This window comes from Colossoma macropomum, unplaced genomic scaffold, assembly GCF_904425465.1.
Source record: "Colossoma macropomum unplaced genomic scaffold, Colossoma_macropomum, whole genome shotgun sequence".
NCBI lineage: Eukaryota > Metazoa > Chordata > Actinopteri > Characiformes > Serrasalmidae > Colossoma > Colossoma macropomum.
This window is the reverse complement of record NW_023494803.1, coordinates 31,795,238-31,820,624: the sequence shown is the minus strand read 5'-3', so window position 1 is coordinate 31,820,624 and position 25,387 is coordinate 31,795,238. Positions and strand designations below refer to the sequence as shown.

At 38.0% G+C, this 25,387-nt stretch overlaps 1 protein-coding gene across 2 annotated transcripts; it reads right to left on the bottom strand.

The window, feature by feature from the left end:
* Positions 1–74: 74 nt before the first annotated feature.
* flvcr2a (FLVCR heme transporter 2a) lies at positions 75–25,074 on the bottom strand. Of its 2 annotated transcripts, XR_005008532.1 has the most exons (11): positions 24,360–25,074; positions 14,936–15,077; positions 12,809–12,949; positions 9,445–9,512; positions 8,048–8,151; positions 5,100–5,210; positions 4,470–4,575; positions 2,373–2,484; positions 1,932–1,996; positions 1,227–1,392; positions 75–495 (listed from the first exon to the last, which is right to left on the bottom strand). XR_005008532.1 is itself a non-coding variant. In XM_036593162.1 (10 exons), exons 1-10 carry the CDS (start codon positions 24,939–24,941, stop codon positions 1,333–1,335), a joined length of 1,491 nt encoding a protein of 496 aa, XP_036449055.1. In that variant the 5' UTR covers positions 24,942–25,074; the 3' UTR covers positions 75–1,332. The 2 variants fall into 2 exon arrangements, 1 of the variants encoding a protein (XP_036449055.1); XM_036593162.1 differs by having other exon boundaries at positions 75–1,392.
* Positions 25,075–25,387: the final 313 nt, after the last annotated feature.

Sequence of the window (25,387 nt, the reverse complement as noted above, 5' to 3'; positions counted from 1 at the left end):
CCACCCAAATAGTACTTGCTCTGTGAGGGTCCGTGGGGGTCCTGACCAATGAAGAACAGGGTAAAAGGGGGCTAACAAAGTATGCAGAGAAACAGATGGACTACAATCTGTAATTGTAGAACTACAAAGTGCACCTATATAGTAAGTGGAGCTTATAAAATGGACAATGAGCGTAGATACAAGGAGGTGGTCATAATGTTATGCCTGATCAATGTATATGCTGTGTATGGTACCAGTGAGCCAGATCATTCAACCTCCAGTTTTGCCAAAAGCCTTGTATTCACTTTCAGTCATCTTTCAAGAGTTTATGGGTAAGTCTAAGTAAAGAATTGCCTTTACAAAAACAAAAATAGCCTCACAATATTGTACAGCAATTCTCAAATTACAGTAAAAGCAGAATATGTATATTTTCTTGGCTCAGAGATAGTGCTTCGATGCATAGCATCAAACAAACCATCACATCAACAACGCTCAGAGGTGCCTCCTCAGTGATCCCTAATGAGAAGTCATAATAAAAAATGTATTGAGCCACTTAGTCAGCTCAGTCATTTCATTCCCTTTCAACAAGACAACCAAAGATATATCTATACATATATACATTTATCTCACACCTTCTAAACATACAACACACTTTAAAACACACATTAAAACCTTTAAGATTAAGATTTAGGTCAGGTACTCATAGAATTAGTAAAATATAAGGACAGGAAAGGAAAGAAATCTCAATATTGCTCACATGAAAAGCAGTTATTAGGATGGATAAAGTGTTGTAATTCTTAGGAATAAAAAATACAATATGAAAAGAGGGTAAATAATTTTAAAATTTAAAGTGCATGATCAGCATAGTTAGTATCTAATTCACTGTATAAATACATTAATAAATAAAGTAAATCCATTAAATTCCATAAATGAATTAGGGTTTTAGTACACTCAATTTTAGAGTGCTATAGCTATTCATTATTAGAAGCATAATGATTGTGCTTTTTAGGGAAATATTCACATTTTAAAGATTGCAACTGTCCAGCAGTCTTTCCAGCTGTGTTTTATGTTTTGCATATGTATCTTCAGTGAATAATACGACTTTCACCTAACTGCACTGGCTCTCCAACGACTCAACAGCTTTATCTTCAGGCCATTTTTCTTGCAGTTGTTTGAATGCGTTCAGACAAAATGCAATCCTTTTGCAAATACTGAATTGGTATCATAAAACTCACAAAGGGAAGCACCTTTCTTTGAGCGTGGTTATGATGAGTCTCCCTTTTCCATGTATGTCTTGGAAGCAGATGTGCGTTAAGTGAGAGAGAGTTGCTCAGGAAAACTTCAAGACCACTCCTAGACCTTGGCTTCTTTCAGTGGTAAAGATAATCCTCCATCCTGACATCCTGAGTCCTTCTGAACAAACAGCAAAGCACAGTGTTTTATCCAATAGATTGTATATAGCACAAAAGGGGTTATTCTATTGTTACAAGCTTGACATTATAACAATAGAAGAACCCTTTTTAGTGTTATATAGAACCATATACACATTCTCCATCAATCTGAAGAATCATTTCACCATGCAAAGAACCATTTAAGCAAGAAATGATTCAATAAGAACCCATGGTTTTAAATAGAACCATTCCCTTTAGTAAAGAACTCCTGAAGAACCATCTTTTTAAAGAAAGTTTTGTAAATATTTAATACTTAAGATGCAAATTAGTTATTTCATTCATCTCATTTCATGCATCTCAGTGTGAACTGAATTAAATGGTCACGTAGAGAGTGGAAGAACGTCAGAGAGCCTCAGATGTCTACTCATGCATTCACACACACAAAACATACTACATGCCCAGTGGAGCAAAAAGAAGAAACCAGCATTTAGTTGCCTGAGCTGTTTGGAGTTATGATTTAAGAGCTCAAGCTGAAATGGTACAACTAAAACAGACACTTACTGCTACTGCTTCTCTCACAGCCAGCTGGTTAGCCTTCTGCCGCCGCAAATCTGCTTTAATAAAAGCTATGAAGAAGAAGGTATGGTGTTGTCAGTAACACAGTCCAGAAATATTAATCTGTCTGCTTTGTGAGATCAGTGTGCAATACAGAAAAACACAAAACATACGTGCTGGTCTACTTTTTCTTTTACTGTTTTTTTATACTTTTGATCAGCCACTAGAGGGCAATATCCACCAATACACACCCATTACCCAACATCATGCAATGTCAGTGTGGGTGACACTGGTCTAGTATGTTAGATTCATGCTAGTAATGTGACATTACTACATCACAGTCACAAGTATATGTGACATTGTTTGACCATTTCTAATGTCATGTTGTATTTGCATGAGAAGTGGTGCCTGCAATGGTAAATTTTTAGCATAAAGAGGTCCTCCTACCTGTCATAATGGTCCCTAAAAAGAGGAAAACGCAGAGAAAGATGTTGCCAGCTAGTGTGCCATAGTAGTCAATGATCTTGCCTTGACAGATTGTGAATATGATTCCAAATACCTGAAAGATTAAAATGGAAAATGGCTGGGGTTAAATTCATACCTACTTGCAGACACCTATCTTCCTCTGTCTCAGTGACTGTGTCCCACGTACATGAGCTAAGAAAGTATCAATCTACATGCTCCTTTCTTCTTCCACCCTTCCACCCCAATGCACACATTTCACGAGAGCTGTAAAATCTCTCATTCGCATGCCATCCTCGCCTACTTTCTCTCTCTTCTGCTCTCGTTTCTTCTCACTCTCTAACAAGCTCTGCATAATCCATCAAAGTAAATGCAGCCATGTATTTGGGGCACATTCCCCATTTGCCACCAAAAATGTTTATGTCTGAGAATAGTTCTCAGATCTATCCAGTGAGACAATTAAGTACCTTTGGACCAACAATTTTAAATGTTCTTGTTAATGATTCATTTTTGATAAGGTCATATCAAACAGAACACAACACATCCCAGTTCAAACATTTGAGGTTCCTGCACAGGTTTTTAAGTGTCTAATACAGCCTTATCACAAATTGTTAAGATATATGAACACTCAGAAAAAAGGTACTAAATTGCCACTGGGGTCACTGGGGTCAGTATCTTTAGTTAGGGGACATAAATGTACCACATTCTGCTGCAATTATATTTAAGTTGCATTGTCTCCACACACCTTTTTCTGACTCTAGGCCTTTTATTTTATTTTGTCCAGGGAAAGTAAATGTAACAAATCGCTGTCGTTGGAAGAAAACCTTGTATCTCCATTTTTCAGTTTTTGACATAATTTGAAAATGCCTTTTACCCTTTACATTGTATGTAAATTTCATGATGAATGGACTAAAAAAATGACCCAAAATGACTTGGAAAAAAGTCTGGTTCCATTGACTCACATTAAAAGTAAAGTATTTTTTTTCCTTCTCCTTACCATTTTGGAGATACAAGGTTTTCCTCCAACAACAGCGGTATATAAGGTATATAATTGGGCCTTAAATGGGAATTCCAAAATTTCAGCATAATTAAGATGTAAACAAAATAATTCAAAGTGGTTTGATGTGAAATGCTCCACTCTGGAAAAACTTACCGAGCCATCATGAGAGTTTAATGCCTCTAAAAGCTTCCTCACAGAGTTATTACATAAAAAGGTTATGAATATGTTGCCTGATGCTTGAGACATTATTATGGTTTTGGCCTAAAATATATATTTTTAAATGCATTCATGGTGGAGAGGTACATGCAGGGCATTTTTTTATTTTACCATGATTGACATTACATATAAAACTAGAATTAGGAGACACATGTAAATTCACTGGTCATTTTGGACAGCAAATAAAATGGCTATGACTCCGAACACCTCTACTGTAAAGAGATCTGAGAGGGTAAGTTTCTCTACAATGAACCATTTCACATCAAACCACTCTGAATGATTTCGTTTGAATCTCATCAACTGAATTATCCACACATTTTGAACATTCACTGGAATTCCCTCTTAATGATTGTTTTATACCTTAAATTGATGCATTTATATTGTACCTGTACAGTATCCTTTTTTCAGACAGTGAAAGAATGGCTAAAAGGTTTTCTATACCCTAACCTAAACACTGTGAACTATTTTGCTATATTCTCTATAAATATTTTAATTCTACACAACCAACTCTTTTTATATAAGGCTACATACCTTCCTGTAGGTCAGTGGTTTCTAAGTCTTGTCCTGGAGCGCATGTTTTAGTGTTTTCCCTGCTCCTTACACACCTAATCCAACTATTCATCTAATTAATAAGCCCTTTGTGAGTTGAAACAGGTGTGTTAGATAAGGAAGATACTAAATGTTTAGATCAGGGGATACTCCAGGACCATGCTGTGTTCTGCTGTACAGTGACAGAGCACCACTGTTTGGAAGGGATATTAGAAGTAGCAGTCGTATGACATTCAGACTTTTTAACTGCTTTTATTCCTTTTATTTCAAAAGAGACCATTCAGGCAACAAAGAGGTTTGGTCAGTTCTCATTGTACCTGTGCTGAACAGTTGAGTAGGCCGGAGGATGTTCCCTCTGACTCTGGGTACGTGAGCTCCACTGCAAACTCAAAGCCCAGCGGCAGGTAGCCAGTCATGAAAAATCTGAGGCCAAAAGATAAAAAGATGTGTAAGTACACAAATATATTTTAGTGAAATTAAAGGGCAATTGTGTACAATAAATGCGTCAAAAAAGCCATGACCACTAAATCTTCGCACTGCTCTAAATTTTACAGTTTGCATGCTTTTGCAAACTTTTCACGACTATGACTCTTTGACACCTTGATCTGAAGAAGAATATAAGCTGGACATAAATCAGGAATGAGACTGTACATTCTCCCAGCCTACATCACTGTGGCAAGCCTCAAAATTTACCTCCGTGTCAAATGCAAAGTCTGCTTACGTACATTAGTCTGACTTTAGGCTTGCTACGCCCACACAAATGAACTTTATTACCTCAACAAACCTAAACAGTCAACACTCCCTCCTTTCATTTTCTACTGAATCCAGCAAACCTTAACTAGAATTTGGAAACTATTGACAGTGTCTCATTTTGAGCTGGTGGTCTTTGCACTTTACACTCAGCTAATGTAGCAATGTTTTGTAACAAATAATGTTATAGCTTTTACCCTAGAGCAGCTGCTGTAATGAAGACTATCCAAAGATGGCCCAAGTTGAGGGTAAAGGCGTACACCAGCATGCCCACGAAGGTCAGAAGATACACAGCAAGCGTGGTCTGCCTGGAGGGGAAAAGAGTGAATTATAGAATTCTTAAAACCTTGAATATGTTGGTTTTCCAAAAAAAAAAACAAAACAAAAAACAAACTTTTTTTTAGTCCACTGTACTGAGGTCGGCGCTGTTAAAGGGCCCATATCTTACATGTTTCTTCTCTTTATTTTTATCTCTGTGAATATGCATTAAAAACAGTCACAATTCATTTTCACATGACCATTTCCAATCTCTCTTTATCTCTCAGAATTAAACAGGTTGTGCCTTTAGGACTGATATATGGTAACTTCCTCTGTTCTGATTGGCTGACCTATATTATGCATCATTCATAAAGCAGGCCGGGCTGAAACACTCCCTAAAATTTCAGTTCAAATAGGCAGAGCTAAACTGCTGCAGACTGAATAAGTAGGTATGTAAATGCATTGGTTTTTGTGATACCACAAAATCAATTAATTCAAAATGGGGGTGGGCGGGATGTTAACATGATAAATCAAACTCTTCATTTAAAAAAAAATGAGGAAAATTTGGTTTTCCATTGCATGGGCCCATTAATGTGTGGTGCCATTAAATGTCATTATGTCACAATGATGCTTAAGATTTACTAAGGATGATCCAGATTAAACATTAAATATCACAAAACATCTCAGTTGTACCATTATGCTTACTGCAAAGTGCAGTATTCTCTACTTATACTTCCAACCCCATTGTTTTCCCACTCCCACAGTTGTCATACATAGATCAAATTCACGACCATTCTCACAGGAAAAACAAGATTCCTGAACAACTTCTTTCATGGGCCTGGCTCCATTTAAACAAACAGCGTATTATGAAGTAGCACTGCGGTGGACAACCACGCGTAAGAAAATGTCCCACTTCACTGCTGCTGTTGGAATGGCCTCAGGCTCAGTTTAGACTTATAAGACAAGAAATTCAGTTCTGATCATGACAGTCTGAATTGTATGTGCTCATGTAATGTATGCAATAGCAGGCTGTTTTAACTGATGGCTCAGGTTTTTATTGGGATTGATATATCTGAGAAAAACTGCTACATGCGATAATGATTCAGAGATTAGTTAGGCAGATAAATTAATGTGATAAGTAAACAATTTTGATCACATCGTAAAACATAATAAGAAGGAAGAAACTGCTTAATGGAAAAATAACAATGAAACACCATGCTAAGTGGTTGGGCACCAAGATTTGTCATTTAAGACACTAAAGGAAGTCTCCTTTCAAAACTTTCTTACAGTTGAATTACTCAAGAGATGAGTTGTGAATATATATAAAGCTTGTCAGTTTGCAAAAGCTGAGCTGCATCTATCACGACAATTCATTCCTCCAAATAGCTTCATAGTCCCTGCTTCCTCTACAGAGGTAATTCTCTGGGACTGGCCTGTTGCTGGAAGGGAGATAGGACACGCTCAGTGAGAGTACGACCATTAGGACAACACTGTGGATTCTCTCCCACTGCTTCACCACACTAAGGAGAAGGCACACGGAGTACAGCTGAGTGTTTGGTTGCCCCTGGTCAAATGACACGTTTTGCTGATTTTCTAAGTGAACATAAGTTATCATCCACATCCAGAACACACTTCTGCACATTTTGATGCACAATAACTGTTGAATATAACATATTGGGAAAAAATAAAACATAAAATATGGCTTGTGCAAAATTTTGGCACATTTTTATGTTTTTGTTCAATTCAACAAATATATCGAAAGTGTGCACAAAAATGTCAAATTTCATTGTAGAGCAGGGGTGTCCACTCCAACAAAGCAGGAGGTCACCTGATGAAATGATTGAAGACTAAGACCAACTGATTAAACAAGTAGTATCAGGTGTGCTCCAGCTTGTTTGGAGTGAAAACCTGCAGCCGCACTGGCCCTTTGCAGATAAGATTGGACACTCCTGTTGCAGAGGATGTGTACTTGTTTTCACTTAGAAAATCAACTAACTTTCAATGGAGCAGGGGTGGTCAAACTTTTGCATTTGACTGTGTACTGGACAAAATTAATCAACAACGATGTTAAATGCATGTGATAAAACTGAATATTTCAGTTAATATATGTCCTTTAATTCATAGACTAATCACAACAGACTCAATGCTATTAATTGTACATATAAATGGACTGGTACTGGAAAGATTACAAAACAGACCATGCAAATTTATAAATAGGCTTCGGTGAAATATGTTAATAGCCCAAAGAATCTGGTAAGAAACACTCAGTTGCCCGTGCTTTTAATCCTTTCAAAGTTAGAACATGTGAGGTATGTGGAATGGAATTGTAAAGCATGCAGTAGTTATTGTTTAGCCAAATCCTCTCAATCTCAAAGGGATTAAAAGGAACAGTAGGTTCATTTTGTCAGAAAAAGAGTATTAACTGCATTAACTTTGTAGATTTTGGTCGGTGTGGAGACACAACATGACTTTGGGAAGATAACAGATGTTGGAAGAAAACCAAGCAAAAAGCCCACTACAGGGACGGTGCAGCTGTGGATGCAGATGGCATTGGCACAGATCACTACTCAAATCCACTTCAACATGTGAGTAACAGACCACTACACATGTTGCAGCTGGCATAAAGCCTTCAGCGACATCTTGAGACAGAACAAACTTCCTGGAAGTGTCCCTCTGATCTCTAAACCAAGCCAGTACACTGTCAGCAGCCCTGGGTTTAGTTCCCATGGCACTTCACAGCTTGCAAAAGGGGCATGGGATGTTTTGTTTGAATAATGGCCCAGTCACCTGGATTACTAGCACCTTACCCAAAGGATTAGGTTTGTGTTTTGCAAAAAAACTGCACAGTTAAATGTGAAGTTTAAAGTCACAGTAACATGAGGCATACTTATAGGTCTTAGTTTTGTCCAACCAGATTCCACAGATGAGGGAGCCCACCATACCAGCAACGACGATAGTTAAACCAATTCTTCCAGCATTCACCTCTTCCCCCTGGGAGAGGAAGAAGAAGTTATGATAGACAGTTTGTTGTAGTATAGCAGGATTGTGTTAACAGTTTTAACTATTGTCTAATCAATGCTGTTACAGTAAGCATCCAATAATCTACAAAGCATTTGTCTGAAAACCATGCAATTCTAATCTCGAAACTAATCCTGACCAAAGCTTTGTCTTATATTAGCTTTTTATTTGTGTCCTATGAAATACAGTTTTGCACTCAAAAAAATTAACAGGGTTGTTTGACTTATAAACTGAAAATATACTGACATTAAATAAACGAATTGTGTTCTCTTTAAATAACTGGTTTACATAAAATGGACAAAAATTAAATTTCTGTGAGTAAAAACTGTCTATTCGGAACGTTTCTACTTTACAATATCTGTAACTGCAAATTTAAAAGATGAAAACACACTAACAAATAAAAATGAAGTTGTAAAAGAAACTGTCTATTTTGATCCAAAGAATCAAATTAAATTTCAACGAAATCCAAATATATAGCACTGAAATGCTTCAAGTTTGTTCTAGCAATTGAACTTTATGCTGAGGTAACAAAGTTTAAGTACACTGACTCTATTTGACAGAATGTGTGACAAAATTGAAGTTCATAGAGTGATTTGCTTTTTCGAGTGTGTATTACTGTCAATGTCTATGTGATTACTAATTGCTGGTTCAAAGCCAGAGTGTCTTGTCTTGCTTTGATGCTACAAACTGAGCCTAATTGAAATATATTAGACACTGTTAAGACAGAAAAACTGACCATTTGACTGAGAATCTATGACATTATGTAAGTCTATCTCAACTCAGTTTAAAAAGACATTTGTATGGATCAGTGCTTCCATTTCCTTAATAGGTCTAATGCAATTTCAAAAAAAGATTTGTAGACCCTTTTTGAACATGTGAAAGTGATGAACAGTGACATTTCATCTGAGTAACAATTCATCGTAACTCATCTCTAGAAAGTTATAGAACACTCTCAGTGACCCAAACCAAAAGACTGGGGAAGGACAGTGGCCGAGCAACAAGGAATTCAGCATCCTATATAGCATTCTTAGCAACTTATTATACTCCCACCTTCTCACAACCTCACAGTGACAGAGTGAAAAGAAGACTGATCATAATGTAATATTATTCCTTAAAGTACCCACTGGACCTAAGCAGAGACACTGCCGATGGGGATGCATAACTAAGGATGATGAGACATGTTTCAAAACTCTTGTAACTCCTCTAGAGAATGTGGCCTACGAGGTAATCAGAGGGGTGGATTAGATAAGATTGGTAGTGACTCACAGGATAGTGATCAATGATCATCCGGTTCAGCAGAGTGGAAACAGCATAGAAACATCCAACATTTAATCCTACAAAAATAAAAAGCAATTTAGAGGCTTTCTTCATTCACAATCAGCGATCAGTGTACTGGATTAGTATGCATTACATCATCAATTATACACAAATCTCTAAAGTAAAAGCATAATGACAGTTATTATCATTCCTAATAATACAATATATTCAAGCTCCAAGTTCATTTAATAACAGTAAAACATGGCATGTGCTGATCTAGTCCATGTTAACAGTCAACTCAAACTGATTTCTGACCTCTGGAATCCAAAATCAACATTAAATCTCACAAAACCACTGCAGCAGAGGACTTTCGTCTTTGCACACAAACAATGCCCACAATTTCAAACACAACACAGAGGAAAAGTGTGTTTCTACACTTATTCATTGAGTGTCATCATGAAGGCGCTGTCACTGTAAGCAATAATCCTTGTTGCTACTTAGTTGTTTTTATATAGTGTAGATTCCTTAATTCTGCATGTAGGTTGAAAACAATACACAATTCACTGCTGTCATGTTAAAACCATGTATGTATTTTATATTTTTCTAGATAATTTGAGTGCAGCAGCAGCCTGCAGCCTTATACTGTGTGAACATTTTATAATGAATGGGCCAATAGAAATAATCTAGAATTACTTTGAATAAAATCTTGTTATGTTGACTCACATTACAACCTGCCTTCTCATGTATAGTTACCTGTTTGGATATACATGTTTTTAGTGCAGCAATGAAATATTGAGTTGGAATTCATCTTTTAAAATGTTCTAAAATTACATTTTAAGGGGCCACATCCTCTTGCAGTCTCTTATGATTTGTGCCATGCTTAAGCATACCATACTAGGTATGTAGAAAAACATTCAGCTCAGTAAGTGTGGCTAGTGCAGTTTAATGGAATTAGTCATAGTAAAGCTTTAAGCCTCTGAGTCAGCCTGAGAAGACTAACAGTTGCCTCTAGCCAGGGATACTGGGTGTCAGGATTACATAACAAAATGAATGGCTACAAAGTTTTGTGGATTTTTTAATTGTTCATAGATCTAAGCACACTGTACACTGAGTAAGTAAAAACAGTAATGCACTTACTCAATTTAGATGTGTGCATTTAAATAATTTCCTGATTAATAAAATACATCAACACAAATACTGCCAGAAGTAAGTAAACTGAAAGACAAAATTATGATAATATAATATACAAGGTGATTTAAAAAGATTCATCTGATTTCAAACTGATTTATTTCACTTGTAAATCATTACAGATCAATGCAGTAAATTGTAAATGGTTTAAGTGAGCATAACTTTTATTATGTAATTTTACAAGTGCTCAATATGAACCTCCTCCGGCTGTACAGACAACATCAACGCCATAGTCAAATTCATCCCATACTCAATTGAGCGTGTTGGGTGTCACTGTACTCTTTCAACGCAATTTCGGAGATCATCCAGTGTTGCGGAACTGACGACGAACACTCTGAGCTGTTGGAGGTTCACTGCCGACAAAAATCATGTGGCACAGTTATGACGAATTCACTCTTATTGAAGTGGAGAACGCAATACGCTTTCTGCTCAGGGGTTGACCATCTCCTCGCAGACTGAAGGGAGCCATCTTCTGGTGACAGTCAGACACTCTATGACCCCCTCTTTCAATTGGTATGTGATTGGTTCCTAGGCACCTCATGTTGTAAAAATATAGCGCTTTGAAATTGGATGAATCTGTGCAATGTAAGTGCACTTGTGCTGTGCTTGAATGCTGCTACTACCCCTACACCTGCATGACTCAGTGTGCTAAATAGCCAGTTGCATCTTACATTTGATGGAGCACTTTTTTGATTCATGTTATTTAAATAGGATTTTTCATTCAAGACTTTGAAATGCCAGTTTGGCCCATTAAGGAGAAAATAATATTGTTTGCATTACAACCTTGGCTACTGGAAATGTGCTGCTATGTTTCTTTTTCATTTATGTTCATTTAGCCCATATAGTGTGAGCTTCGGGTTTAAAAATTGGTAATGAAAATTAAATAAAGAAACAGGAATTGGCCATAAAAATCATCTAGAGAATGTTGTGGTGATTGGTGATTTAAACTCTATTACACCGTTCATAGGTAACCATTATTTTCTGACAGGCTGAGTCTGTCCTGACTGTTTTTGTGATCAACAATTAAGGCCTTGAACCAGAACAGTATGCTCTGGTAAGTCAGAGAAAGTCAAAAGCCTATATGAGCTAATGTTTTGATAAATTCTCTTAGAATGAGTATTTTTGAATACATCAGCTTGCAGTCAAGGTCATGGGTTGTATCACTTCTGCTTTTTGATGATAACAGGAAAGGCCTTAACCTTAGGGTGAAAATCTTCACTTATGTAAACATATCTCTGAAAAGCATGCTTGGTTGTGACTATATATGAAAGTTCATTTGCAAAAACGGATAAATGCCATCCTTTAAAAAAATGAGCTGACAGTTGTGAGTTACTCTTTATGTATAGCGCATTCTGACCCCTTAATATGCTTTGTCACAAAAGCAGTTACTGTCCATTGTCAAGGCATTGCAAGTTCACGTTTTACAGCAGAAATGGTTAAATGCCAGTGCTGTTCTGGCTACTGCATCTAAACAGCACACAGTATGTCTAATAAGGAACTACTCTGGATTCAGCCATATGTGCACAAATCCATACTGAACATAAACTGCAATATGTGGTTGTAAAAGCCAAAATTTCATAATTCATATAGAGCACTATACTGGGAGCAGTGAGCCATTTGAGATTCAGTCTTAGGATTTTCTGAGGTATTATCTTGTAGATGTTAAAAATTGCCCATTAATGGGCTTGTTTTATGTTAAAGAATGTTAAATGTTGCACTTAAAAGAAACTCGTATCCAGTTTGTGGCTTTGTTAAACTCTGAAACATCAAATGGCTATTGGGGTCATGCTTTTGCCAAAAAACAAAATTTCAATTAAAAAAAAAATTAAAGTTTAATTTTGTAAGTTACCTGTATCTCATTAAGTTAACCGGAAAGCACAATAAAAAACATGATCTATGAAAATTTGTTAAAATGGAGATTCATACATTCCGTCTGAACATTCACACCTTCGAAAAGTGAGGCAGAAGTGAAAATTTCTCCCAGGTTCGTAATCGAGAAGTTTCAGTAAAATTAATTTGGGCAAAGGACAATATTGATCATTTGTGATATTTCTTTATAGAATATTCACAACAATATCTACTGTTTTGGTTCTTTATCCTTTATCACGAGCGTGAATATAATGATTGGAACAACACTGGATGGATATTTGATTACACAGTCGTCTTTCAAGTGTGTGAGGCCTACCATAGGTGATGATGAGCAGGACAAAAGGTTTGTTGTGGAGGAGCCTCCTAATAGAGGCCAGGTAAGAGTATTCTTGTGGGGACATATTTCTCATCGCTGCCTGGGCCTGAGAGGGAGGGACGTCTGGCTTCTCCTGGAAAACTAAAACACAGAACATTTTATGACTAATGGACCAATACAAATCTTTACATTAATATACACTACTGTGCAAAAGACTTAGGCATCTAAGAAAATGATATGGAAAGCTATTTATCTAGGCATTAAACATTTCTTACAGACATTAGAATAAAAACAAACAAACAGATAAACATTGTGAATTAGTGAAGTCCAGTATTTACAGTTACAGTCCAATAACTAGTTTATCTAATCAATTATTCTTTAAATGAAGTCAGGCATGTTGCTGATGAAATTGAACAAATCCATGCAATGGCTGGAGTGCACAGAGAACTCAGGAACCAAACCTGTGTTCTTCTAACTGTAATCTTCTAATCAAGATAATAATAACTTTTTTGAGAACAAAAAAAATCTTGTTATGCTCATTTGTATTTATTTTAATGTTGTGTTAAGGTTGTGGTTCTACTGAAAAACACACTTATTGCCTAGATAAATAGTTTTAAGAACACCATGATTCTTCTAACCAAGATATTAATTTAGATTTATAAAAACAAAAACTGTATTTATATTCACTTCTATTTGTTTTCCTTATTTGAAAAAAAAAACTTTTATGTAGTATGTGAACACGGATAAACTTTTCTATTCACTCCTCAGCATGTACAGTCCATATACGAAAACTTAGCTACAAGAACAAGCCTGCTTTCAATTCATTGCTTTTGTGACGTCAGGAAAGCCAACACATTTACACATATACACCTATTCATCCAACAGCAGGTTGCAACAAGGTTTCCCTAGAACGCTGATGGTAAGTATGAAATTAATGTGAAAGTGAAAGTGTACATATACAGTCAATATTATTAAAATATAATTCCAACGATCACCACTGGCAAAGAGAAATGACTGTTTATTGGGTATTTGAACATTTGTACACAAAGTGGTGACAAGAACACACAGCTATCTGAGTCTCCAGGGTGTTTTTTTCTTTTTCTGAGGGCACAATTAAGCCGTGAATACAGACAGGGCATGCCTGAGCTCACCCCAGATGACTGGAGAGATAAGATAAGCAAAGCTACTGCAAGAAGGATCTCTCTTGCCTGTCGTTCCCCTTTACACTTTAACAAGCTTGCGGCTTTTACCACCCACAGACAAAAACATAAACACTCATGATCTGGCTGAAACAGATAAAAAAGGCACACAACCCCTTCACAACCCATTCAGAACAAAATGTCCATAAAACATAATGAGTCACAATCATAATCATACCTGACACAGATAAGTCACTGGAAATATGATATTGTACAACCATCACATATGCAACGTGGCAATCAACGACAGATTAACACATGATACTAATAGACCATTAGCAATCAAACAAATCTTCAGCACAGAAAACAAATATTTTCTGTCTTGCTGTGTAACTAGATGATACATGACCTCTGCTCATAAACTAATAGTCTATGATCACTTTCTCTGAGTCACTATGTCTGGTATGCAGTATGATGAGGTGGCAATGGTGTAGTTACAAAGACTTTGGAACCTGCATTCTGTCACTGCAGAACTGTGGGACAAACAAGCTCATGTAAACACAGAGCTTCTAAAAACATCATGCCAAACAGTAGTCATCGGTATGGCCAAACATTTACATCACAGTATAATTTTAATTTCTGACAGTTTTGGTTTTCAATTAACACAAACTCCGTCAGGTTTTTAAGACATTCTCGTAGCACAGAATAGCAGTACACTGGTTGCAAACTTTATTGATGTTAACCTGTTAACTTCATTAATGCTAATTTAAATATCATTTGATATCATGATATACTTGAAAAACTATATTTAAAAACTCCATTAATATTTGGTATAATAAAACAGATTTATGTGCATATCCTTAGTTCTCTTATAGTTAAAATGACTGGAATATGTAACATGGCTTATGTTTTGAGGATTATTTGTTCAGAGTTTTGTTCTATAACTGGACATGCAGGGAAACCCAAACTAAGGTCTAAATTATCTTACCGATGATAACCAGTATGAAGATGAGTGTGGCCACTCCAGCTGTGATATAGAACATGATGCTGATGTGGTAGGCCAGTTCATCCATGTCTTCCACATTGGGCACAAGAATCGGAGGCACCAAGAACCCAATGGCAATACCAAGCTGGGGCAGAAAGGGTCATGAAAAGGACAGTGTTAACAACTGATTTAACCCACACCTCTCCACACACTTTACACGACACTCTGTTCAACAAAAATAATAGACTGGTACTGGCACAAAATGGTACTGGCACAAGAAAACATCCTACAACATAAAAGAATTAACAGCAAAATTATTGTGTTTTTTAATAAGAATTAACATCCAATTTAACAGAAGAAATAGATATAGATATCATCTGCTGAAAGAGATGCCAGCAGATAATTAATATAATAGTAAATTGAACTTCGCACCACATATACCCACTAGCTTGGGTGTTTACATGACTACTCACACTTAACAAGTCAAAGAGATTCAGAAAGTGCAGATCACGTCATTTATGTGATATGTACAGAATATATTCCCCCATTTCTCTTAACGTTAGCTGAACGTTGTTTACATTAATAGAAGCATCTCCTATATTGTGCAAGAATGCCACCAATGCGTGAATAGACTTATTATACAATAATTAAAAGTTTATTACACATGAACTACGCAGAATTATATAGTAATTACCATAAAATTACTATATCTGGTATAAGGTTACAAAAGTGAGGAATGTATGACTGGATCTGCTGACTTTAGAGAGTTTAAGGGTATACTTCTATCAGAGTGACCTGGCAGATGCTCTTATTGGGCAAACCATCGCGACAGGAAGAAAGCCTGACATTCAAAAAGGTAAAAGAAAGGCAAGAGGTGAGCGGACATGCTCCCCAGTGAGTGAAGATAGACAGACTGACAGTATGAGTATGTATAGATGTTTGTTATCAAGCAAAAAGGTATCTGTTCTTTTTATGCAGTGGAGACCAGTCTTCCTCCAGGAGATCCAACTTTCATCACGTTTTACCTCCAACCAAATTTAATACACCTCCTTCAGCTAATCAAGAACTTCTGCAACTAATAATTAGATGGATCAGATGGGGTCAATTAGGATTGGAGCTAAAGTGTCCAAGGTAGACCTCTGGGTGCTGGAGCACTTTTTAAAACGTATTATCACTGAATGGCTAAATAATTTTGAAAACTCTTCACAAAGAAAAAAAGCTATTTGTGACATAAAACTAGTTTATGAACTCTTTTATGAACCACTTTTTAACCCCTTAACAATTCCGGTTTATTTCATACAAAGGCTTAATATTCAGTAACTACAGGGACTTCAATGCAGACTAATGGAGCTCTTATGGGTATAAACGTGTGTAATAAAACATTGGACCCGCTTATTAAGGGGTTAACATTAAGAAAGTTAATTACTGGAATGACATACAGGAACAGAGAAATTGAAAAATGTCTTATATATATATTAAAATAAGAACCTTAAATATGTTGTAAATAAATGGTTCTTAATTTGCAAATATTAAATTCATAGACTTCATGTTGATCTACATTATATTTCATATCTGAGTGTGTGTTAAGTGACAACATGATTGACCTCTTTCTCTTAGTCAAAAGTCTGTTAATAACTATTGCCTGAACTGTATCATGGTGATTGTGTAGCTATCAATCAGAATAAACACCCCAAAAATGTTCTGAGGTGATATCGGGTTCTCTTTGGTTCCACTTGTTTTAGGTGTTCAATCGCCAGATTCTAACAATGTCCAGGCAAACACTGGGCCAAACCATCTAGAAAGCAGGACTGGGACACTCATCTTGTGATTGCACAGGCAACAAACCATCTTTCCTAAAATATAAAATTGGCAACAACAAATCTGCCTATCAGAAAGCAACAATAGGTCAAAGTTTCAGTGAGACCGACAGTGTGACATCCTTGCTTTATTTTTAATAGCTTTATTTTCAAAACATCCCAATGCTCTTATCACAGTCTGCAACACTATGTGCTAGAAATACGGAGCACTTCATGTACTGTCCCCCTACTCTAACAACTGTGTGCACCCCCAGGGATACCCTAATAAAAAGAAACAACACTACTGGATGAGAGAACATTAAATAAGTACAAAAAACAAACATGGACACACCTGGTTTCCAAGAACTACAATGGAGCAGGCAGTGGACACTACATTCTTAGCAGACCGTATTGAGTCTAAGCAGGAGGTCATGCCAGGAACGTATGCTGAAGCTACAGAGCACACAAACATTTCCAGAAAAGGTGACAGGGAACATGCCTGGGGTGGGCTGTGCTTGTCTTGAACCAAGCTCCAATACAATTAAAGGCAGATCCAACCACCACTATGTCCGATGTCTCATGGAATACATGCTGAACTCCAACAACGCTTGTAGAACCTGGTCTGCACCAGAGGAACCAACATTACTGTGTCTGATGACCTGACCTCTAGGTCACCTTGAATGCTGCCAGGCAAGGAGAACCTTCTGCCCCCATTTAAGTCCCCACCTGGTTTTTGTCCTGCCAGAAGGATACAGACTCCACCCCAGTCTCTTCTGCCCTGGCATGGCCGTCCCCACAGCCTGGCAGCTGGTAGGCAGGCTGTGAGCTCACTGTGCTGGCACAGCCACGGTCAACTGTGCTTTTCTCCTCTGCCCTCTGGAATCTTTAACCGCTGGACTTGAAGAGCCTTTAGATTTTGGAAGCCTTAAGCCTTTTGGAAACTTTAGTCTTTCTAGAGGCTTCAGCCTCCTGGAGTCTTTGAGTTTATCCACTGTATTCACCTCCTCCTCCTCACTGCTAACAACTCTACTCAATTCAAAGTCTGGTCATCTCATGCCCACTTCACCCTGCAGCTCCAGCTCTAGCTCTATGCTGGAGCCTACTTAATGCACCTGTATTTCACTCTAATGGCTTTGGTCCTGTGACATTTCACTGCAAAAGCAGCTGAATAACTACATAAATGTCTGACACAACTAAACAATGCTCCTTTGTAATTTGGCAGGCAGTTCTCAAATGGTTTTCTTCTGCTTCTTTGCAAGATGTTGCTTTGCTTTCTGTTTGTCTTCGATATCTCCCACTGCGTTTTGACCTTCAGAACTAACATTTAATGTCCTCAATTTTAAGAAGTTTCCAGGTTTCACATGTATTAGAGTTAAGTTTGTCTGGAGGTGCAAGAGCAGCTGAAAAGTGCTTGTTTATGCACTAATCCCATTAACTTGGCCTAAGGACAAGTAAAACAAATGAAACAAGTAAACTATCATTGTTCCATTGTGTCCATGATAAGTGAGAAATCAAAAAGGGTATCTTGAACACACATCATTAGAAATCTCTTGATTTCACATTCCGATTCTCTGTGTGATCTACACAGTCATATCCAAATAGATTATAGACATATGGACTAATGTTCATTACAGAGAAGAGCAACATATTTCACTTAGTGGTACTTGTCACATTTGAGGCTGATCTGCTATTGAATATTTTCTGTATGGTAAGAATGTGACCTCTTCGTTTGTTGATCTTCTCAGTGCTAGTTCACAAAGAGTGAATATGTACTGGGTTATGTAAACACACTGGGTTATGTAAAGAGTATCTATGTGTATCTATGTGCTGCAGGTTCTTGTCAACAGGGGTTCTTGCTGTGCCCAGTAATATAAATATCTTAGCTATATTAAATTGAAATACTGTCCATCTCAAAACAAACCTTGGAAAAAATGTTGGACAGTATTTCAACATAGTATAGAATGCAATATGTAACCTGAGGTACAGTACTGTGCAAGAATCAGAGACCACCCTTTACTTTTGTGCACCATACTGCCACTTTAACTCTTCTATCATTCCAATCTTAAAACCAAAGATTTACAGCTGTGTCCTCATAACAAAAGCTGTTCCCAAAGTCATGGGCACTATGTTCCCCTTAAAAGAGACACTGACATTTACACAAGTAACAACACAAACACACATTAACTGCCTTGCAAATAGCAAAAAAGAGGGAGGAGAAAATCAAGCTCCACTTTAGCATTAGAACAGAAAAAACTCTATAGGTGTGGCAGTCCATCCTGTCCCTCCAGTGTGAGAAAAAATTCAGCACTATGTGTCTAAAAGGATGTGTAGCTGTCCAGAAGCCTTTACTGAGAAAAGGAGACAAAAAAGAAATTTGCACCACCTAAACTCTAAGATGTGGAGTAAGATTTTATGGACTGATGAGAAGCAGAGACTTTGGAGTTGTGGAAAAATATCCCTGCAGATTTCTTTAAAAAACTGAAAGCAAGTCCCCCTAAACAAACGAAAGCTGTAATAAAGAGACAGGGTGGACATGTAAAATATTGAAAGAAACTGATACTGAATTTAGTTGTTTAGTTGTTGTGGCTTCCATGTAATTCCATATGTGTTCTGCTTTTTTATGACCTTGAAAATTTTATAACATTAATAATTTGCATTTAGTTGCTGTTTTGACAGAAAATTAGCTAAGTGAAAGGGAGGTCTTAGTATTTTGCAAAGTACTGTAGGCAGCACTTATAAATCTTCGTTTCCAATATTTTACTATTGCATACAGTATCCATTTGAACAGAATACAGTATTTTGTATGTTGAAAGTGAGAAACCATTTTGAGAGCAGTGACTTTTTATCACAGACATGTTAAATGAAAGGAATATCTGCAGTAGTGGACGACCACAGAGCTGTCCAGTTCAGTGTTTCATCTAATTCAACAGACCTAATGCAGTTCTCTTCAGCTAATTCACCAAAGGCATAAATTGGCAGAGTTGGGAATATCAGAGCAGGAAAAAACAAGAAACTGTGCAGTCCACAACCTGTTGTATGAACTGTTGAAAGCTCTGCTTTCAGCACACTGACAGAATGCTTGACTCACACTGGGAGGACCTATGTGGCATCTATGGGGCATCTATGGGGCATCTATGCCACAGATAAATGCAGTGACTCATTAAATGTGTTTTGACATGATGTAAATCTAACCTGACTCATAGCCAAACAGAAGTAGGCTATCAAGCAGACAGAGACACATAAACTAGTCCAACCTACAGCCTAATATTTATTCAGGATTTTAATTAGTAACTCAGCATTGACATCTAGGCTAAAAAGTGTCTGTAGACGTTGCTCAGTTTCTTATAAGGAAAGGAAATGTGTCCCTTACACAGAAACTGGACAGCTTTTCCATGTAACTGGCATGCATGAATGTCACTCGATATAGTTCTCTTCAGCAAAGGAAGAAGTACCCTTCAACACACCCTTGCCAAAGGAGATATTTGATGGGATTTTTAGCTTCCTCCACTCTTCTCCTGGGCTACTGGAACAGTACTTGACAGGGCCGATTAGCAAACATTTCTGGGTCATGAGGAGACAAGGAGATGAGAAAATGAACAGTGCTGACAAACTGGCCTTCTGGGATGCAGGGCCTGTGAGGGTTACTCAGATCACTGAGTCACTGGTAAAGGAAAAGTATTTAGTGCTGTAGTATAGCACTACTATGGCACCAAGTGGCCCACATGTACTAATATGGCACAGCACACTTACAACAAACCCACAGATTCAGTACAGGCCTTGATCTAACCATCTTCTTTATATAATCATAATTATCAGGTTTGAATTAAAATTACAAAAGTGTTCTTCTTTTGTTTTGCACTGGAGCTATGAAGCTAATGTAGCTAACCAGTAATGGAATCTTCAAGCCACCAAGTTAGCATCATGCAAACCATATGCCTGAATTGTCACACACTTTCCTCAAACTACATCGAGTTGTTAAGTAATCTCACATATATGACTGGTTTCTGACACTGTATGACATGCTGTTATCCAGTGGTCAACCACGGCTATTAGAATTAGGGCTTCAGTTTGGACCATAAATATCAAAAACACAGAATAATAATTCTAATAAATGTCTATTTCTGCTAGTGCCCTTAAGAAATTTTAGATTGTGACGTTTGTAAAACACATTACACAAAAGACATTTTAGCATAAATTTGCAGCAGTTTTACAGTAACTATTTCAAGAAACACACCTGCCACAGAACTGCTGTTGAACTGACTGGATAATTTTCCATTCCATTTAATCCTTTTGTTTCCAACCAAAACTTGCAATGAAATGAGAGAATAACTACATTTTAAATTCAACAGGTAAATAAAAATGAACTAAAAATGACTTTTTTTCTTTGATCATTAGGCCTTGAAGGCCTTTAAGATCCTAAGGGTTCCCCACTGCTGTCATCTCTAAGGGCAAAAGTATGCTACAGATAAATTTCAGGGTTCAAGGTGCTTGCTACTATTGTTTTTTTGCTGTGTAACATCTCTTCACTTATTTTGAGATGGCTAGTAGCCTAGTGGTAAGAGGGGTGTGCCAATAACGGAAGGAGTAGATATTTCTGGTTGTGCCCTTGGGAAAGGCTTTTTAACCTCCCACTGCCCTGGGTGCTGTGCTGCTCCTTCAGTAGGCACACATAGGCATCAAAATGAAATCAATAAAAGTAGAACTTAACTTTGTAGGTAGCAGTATGCCATGCAGTGTCAGAAATCACATAATGAAGCACTGGCAGACTCGGGGTTAGGAAGGAACGGAGGGCGACCACCCCCCCCAACCCCCAGTGCCCCCATGTTTAGGGTTAGTGTCCTTTACAGTGGCAAAAACTAGCGGAAGTGCCCTATTGGCTGCCCTTCACATGTGAAAAAAATGATTGAGTGCCCTCTAGGGTGCTCCTTCATGCAGTAAATTATGATGATGTGCCCTCTAGAGCAAAACCATTTGAGGGTGTGTCCTAATGAGTGCCCTTCTAGAGGAGAAAACGTTATGCGGTGCCCTATAAGGTGTCCTTTCAATAGTCTAAACTTGATGTTCACTATGGGTGCCCTTCCAGGGGAAAAGGGTAATGTTAACAAGTGCCCTCTATGTAGTCCCTACATGACAGTGTCCCAAAGTGTGGCCTTTCCAGTGGAGAAAATGGGATGCAGTGCTGTAGGGTACTCCTACAGGTGAGAAAACATTATGAAGTGCCCAATTAGGTGCTCCTCTAAGGGAGAAGTGCCCCTCTAAAAGATAAAATGTGATGCAGTGCTGTAAAGGGTGTCCCTACATGTGTGAGAATGTGTTAGGATAAGTGTGTCCTAATGGATGCCCCTCCAGTGGAGAAAATGTGATGTGGTGCCATTTAGGTGCCCTCACAATGGGATAAACTTGATGTCCCCTACAGGTGCATTTCTGACGAAAAAACTCATGAAGTGCCCTCTTAGATGCTTTTCCAAGTGAGAAGACACAATGAAGTGTCCTTGCAATTGAGAGAAAAAATCCCAGTGAAGAAAAAGAGATGCAGTGCCTACAGTCCCCCTACGACATGCCCTCTAGGGCAGGCTTTCCGCAGGCGGGTGCCGCCAAATCTTTTGATAAGATTTTGAATTTACCTCTCAAACTCTGCTTACATTCAAAACACGTTGCATGACTGCTAACAAATTTTTCCTTCATTTTTGCAAGGCGTCTATAAGTTAGGCTCACATCTAGCTAGCAGTTTGATGTGATCTCATGTGCACTGTCCCTGTTTTTATTTTTCAATGGACTCTTTAGGTTAGGTTAGAAGCTGATGGCTAAACCTGAAAACTTAAATGGATAGAATAGATGTAAGTTTTTAACAATGGGAATGAGTATTTTAAACTTTATTATATCATCACTGGCAATGACTTACTTTGTCTTTTACTATGGAATACAGTTAAAGCCACATCCTCTCTAGAATAATCAGATGCCAGAGAGGGCTTAATACAGTCTGAGCTGTAACCCTGACATCCTATTACAGTGTGTAAGGTAGGTAATACAGCAAGTTTTCTTTCTTTGACACTGACTGAGTTTTACCCATGATGCGTTACTAAATACGTATGCACACTGTAAGTGCTATTATAGAGATGCTAGCTAAGGAGCTAGCTATCTAAACAGGTACTTTGTTTAGATGATTCCATGTTAACCTGTATGAAATACTCCTGACTACTAAGCTCCCAAATCATAGTGTTTTTGAATTTTCAATTGACTCATTAATTATCAGATCTGTGTGTGTGTGTGTGTGTGTGTGCTTGTGAAACCAACGTTAATAGTTCCCTCTGTGTTTTATTTAGGAGGTGTTTTTGAAATATGAATAAACACATATGGTTTTTGCACACTTCATTTCATGTTTAAAACATGTTCACATGTGAAAAAGTGTGATCACGTGGTGTTTTGTTTTACTTGTGATCACACATTATTCACATATATTTGATGCAAGCATACAAGCATCAAAGTGGCCAGCATTAGACCTCACCTGTTTTGGGTGACCATGCTGGGACAGTTTGCGTCACATGTATGCTTGTAAACACGTGCGGTTTTCACACATTTGACATGTGAAATATATATACATTTTCCGTGAGGATTCTATTACTTGTTAGCTACATTAGCCTCGTTGCAAAACTAGAGAGGTAAACCTTGAACACCAAAATGTCTTGTGTGATCAACTACATTTAGTATAAGAAGGATTTTTTTTTGCCTGAACCACCAAGCTTTAACTTACTGTATATCACAGACTGGTCATTTTATGCCTTGTAAACCAGGATACGACAAGCCACCTCTGTGTATACAAGAGACCGTAGTCGATTGGTGAGTTCATGCTTTTGGCCTCTGGATTCTGGGGCAAGCCTCTTTCTGTTGAGTGAATGTAACTGACATTGCTGCTATCAGAAGAACTGATCATATTCTACATTACTGTTGTCAAATCAAAGTCAAAGGTGCACTAGGCTTAGAGTTATATACTGGTGAGATACTAAGAACTGTAGCACAGTTCTTTTTACTTTGTCTTTCTGTGCACAGGCTCTGCACAAAGTGTGCACAAAGAAAGATGATGCTGTAGCGTACTCCAGACATATTCTGAATAATCATGTTACAAAGTTTTTGATCAGTGTTTATTTCTAAACAAGCTATTAATTGGGCAAAAAAAGAGCATTTCACTGTCTAAAAAAAAAAAAGTAAATAATTACCTTACTAAGTTCCATGAAATGCTAATACTTTCACTAAACTTAAGTATATCTCGAAGAATAGGAATAGGATCTCTCACTCTCAGGCTATAGCGTCTTCTTTTGAACCACAAAGATCCAAAAAAGAGAAGAATTGAGCCTAATAAAGCCTTTACTCGATTCAAAGCTACTCTGCCCACTTCTGCTGCTAACTCTGCAATCCCAAGCAAGGTGACCAAATTTCCACTGCTCCTATTTAAATGGTAAGACAGCTCACAAGAAAGCTCTTTCACATGGTCCCAACTGCAGTATGCACACAGTATCTACACAGTCATTTGCTAATAGACAATGTTAACACCAGCATGTTTAGTTGAGAATGGCTTTAGGCTTCACCTCTGCCCATTTCAATTAACCTTTGGGCTCTGGGTCTCAACTACTCACCTGGTTACCAAACACTCCAATGGAGCAGGCGGTGGACACCTCGCCTGAGCCGAACCACACAGAGGCGATTCGGGATGGCATCCCAAGGATGAAGACCTGAGCGAAGGAGCAGGCAAACTGTCCCAGCATGGTCACCCAGAAGAGGTGAGGTCTAACGCTGGCCACTTTGATCCAGGTCCCAAGGCAGTTGATGGAGCTGGCCACCAGAGCCACAACTCGCAGCCCCTTCTTGTCCAGCAGCCAGGTCACTGGAAATATGAAGGGAATGTAAGTCAGCATGTAGATCATAGACATCCAGTCTATGGCAAAGGAGCTCACACTGTAGAAGTGCATGAAGATGTTGTTGATGATCCCATACTGGATCCATTGGAAGGCATTGCACAGCGAGTAGGAGCTGAAGAGGAAGACTATGGCCCATCTTCTCTTATACAAACGGGTGCTGCACTCTTGGGGGTTCTCAGGAGAAATTTCCTTGCACTCTATGTAGTCTTCTACAAGTTCACTCGTCGAGATGTTGCTCTCCACAGGAACAGGTCCGTTTTTCTCTCCTTTCACATCTTCAGAGTTATCACAGTCGCACATTTTTCTGCCTTCCCTTCACAGCTGTATGCGGTCTGTGGCTTTCAGAAAAGTTCAACTTCAGCTTAAGTCAGTATTAACTTGTAAACTCAGTGTAGATGAAGCTGGAAGTGATCTATCGACTGTCAGTGACAGAAACAACGGCAGACTAACAGCGGACTGCTTCATTCATGTGACGTTTATACCGCGGTATTTTTTCCCCGCCCACCTGCGCTACGATTGGCCAGCAGCCTAATTCATTACAAGCAGTACAAATAACGGAATTTTTCACATTTTTATATTTGAGCATTAACAGTCACACAAATGTAAACAGGCTCCGTATAGAATCCTTATCCATTATATAGTGCACTGTGCAAGTCATTAAACTACAGCTTCTAGACCCAAATAGCGCGCTAAATGCTAAATAGGGGATCGTACAGCTTATGGCTAAATGCCAAATAGCCTTCTGT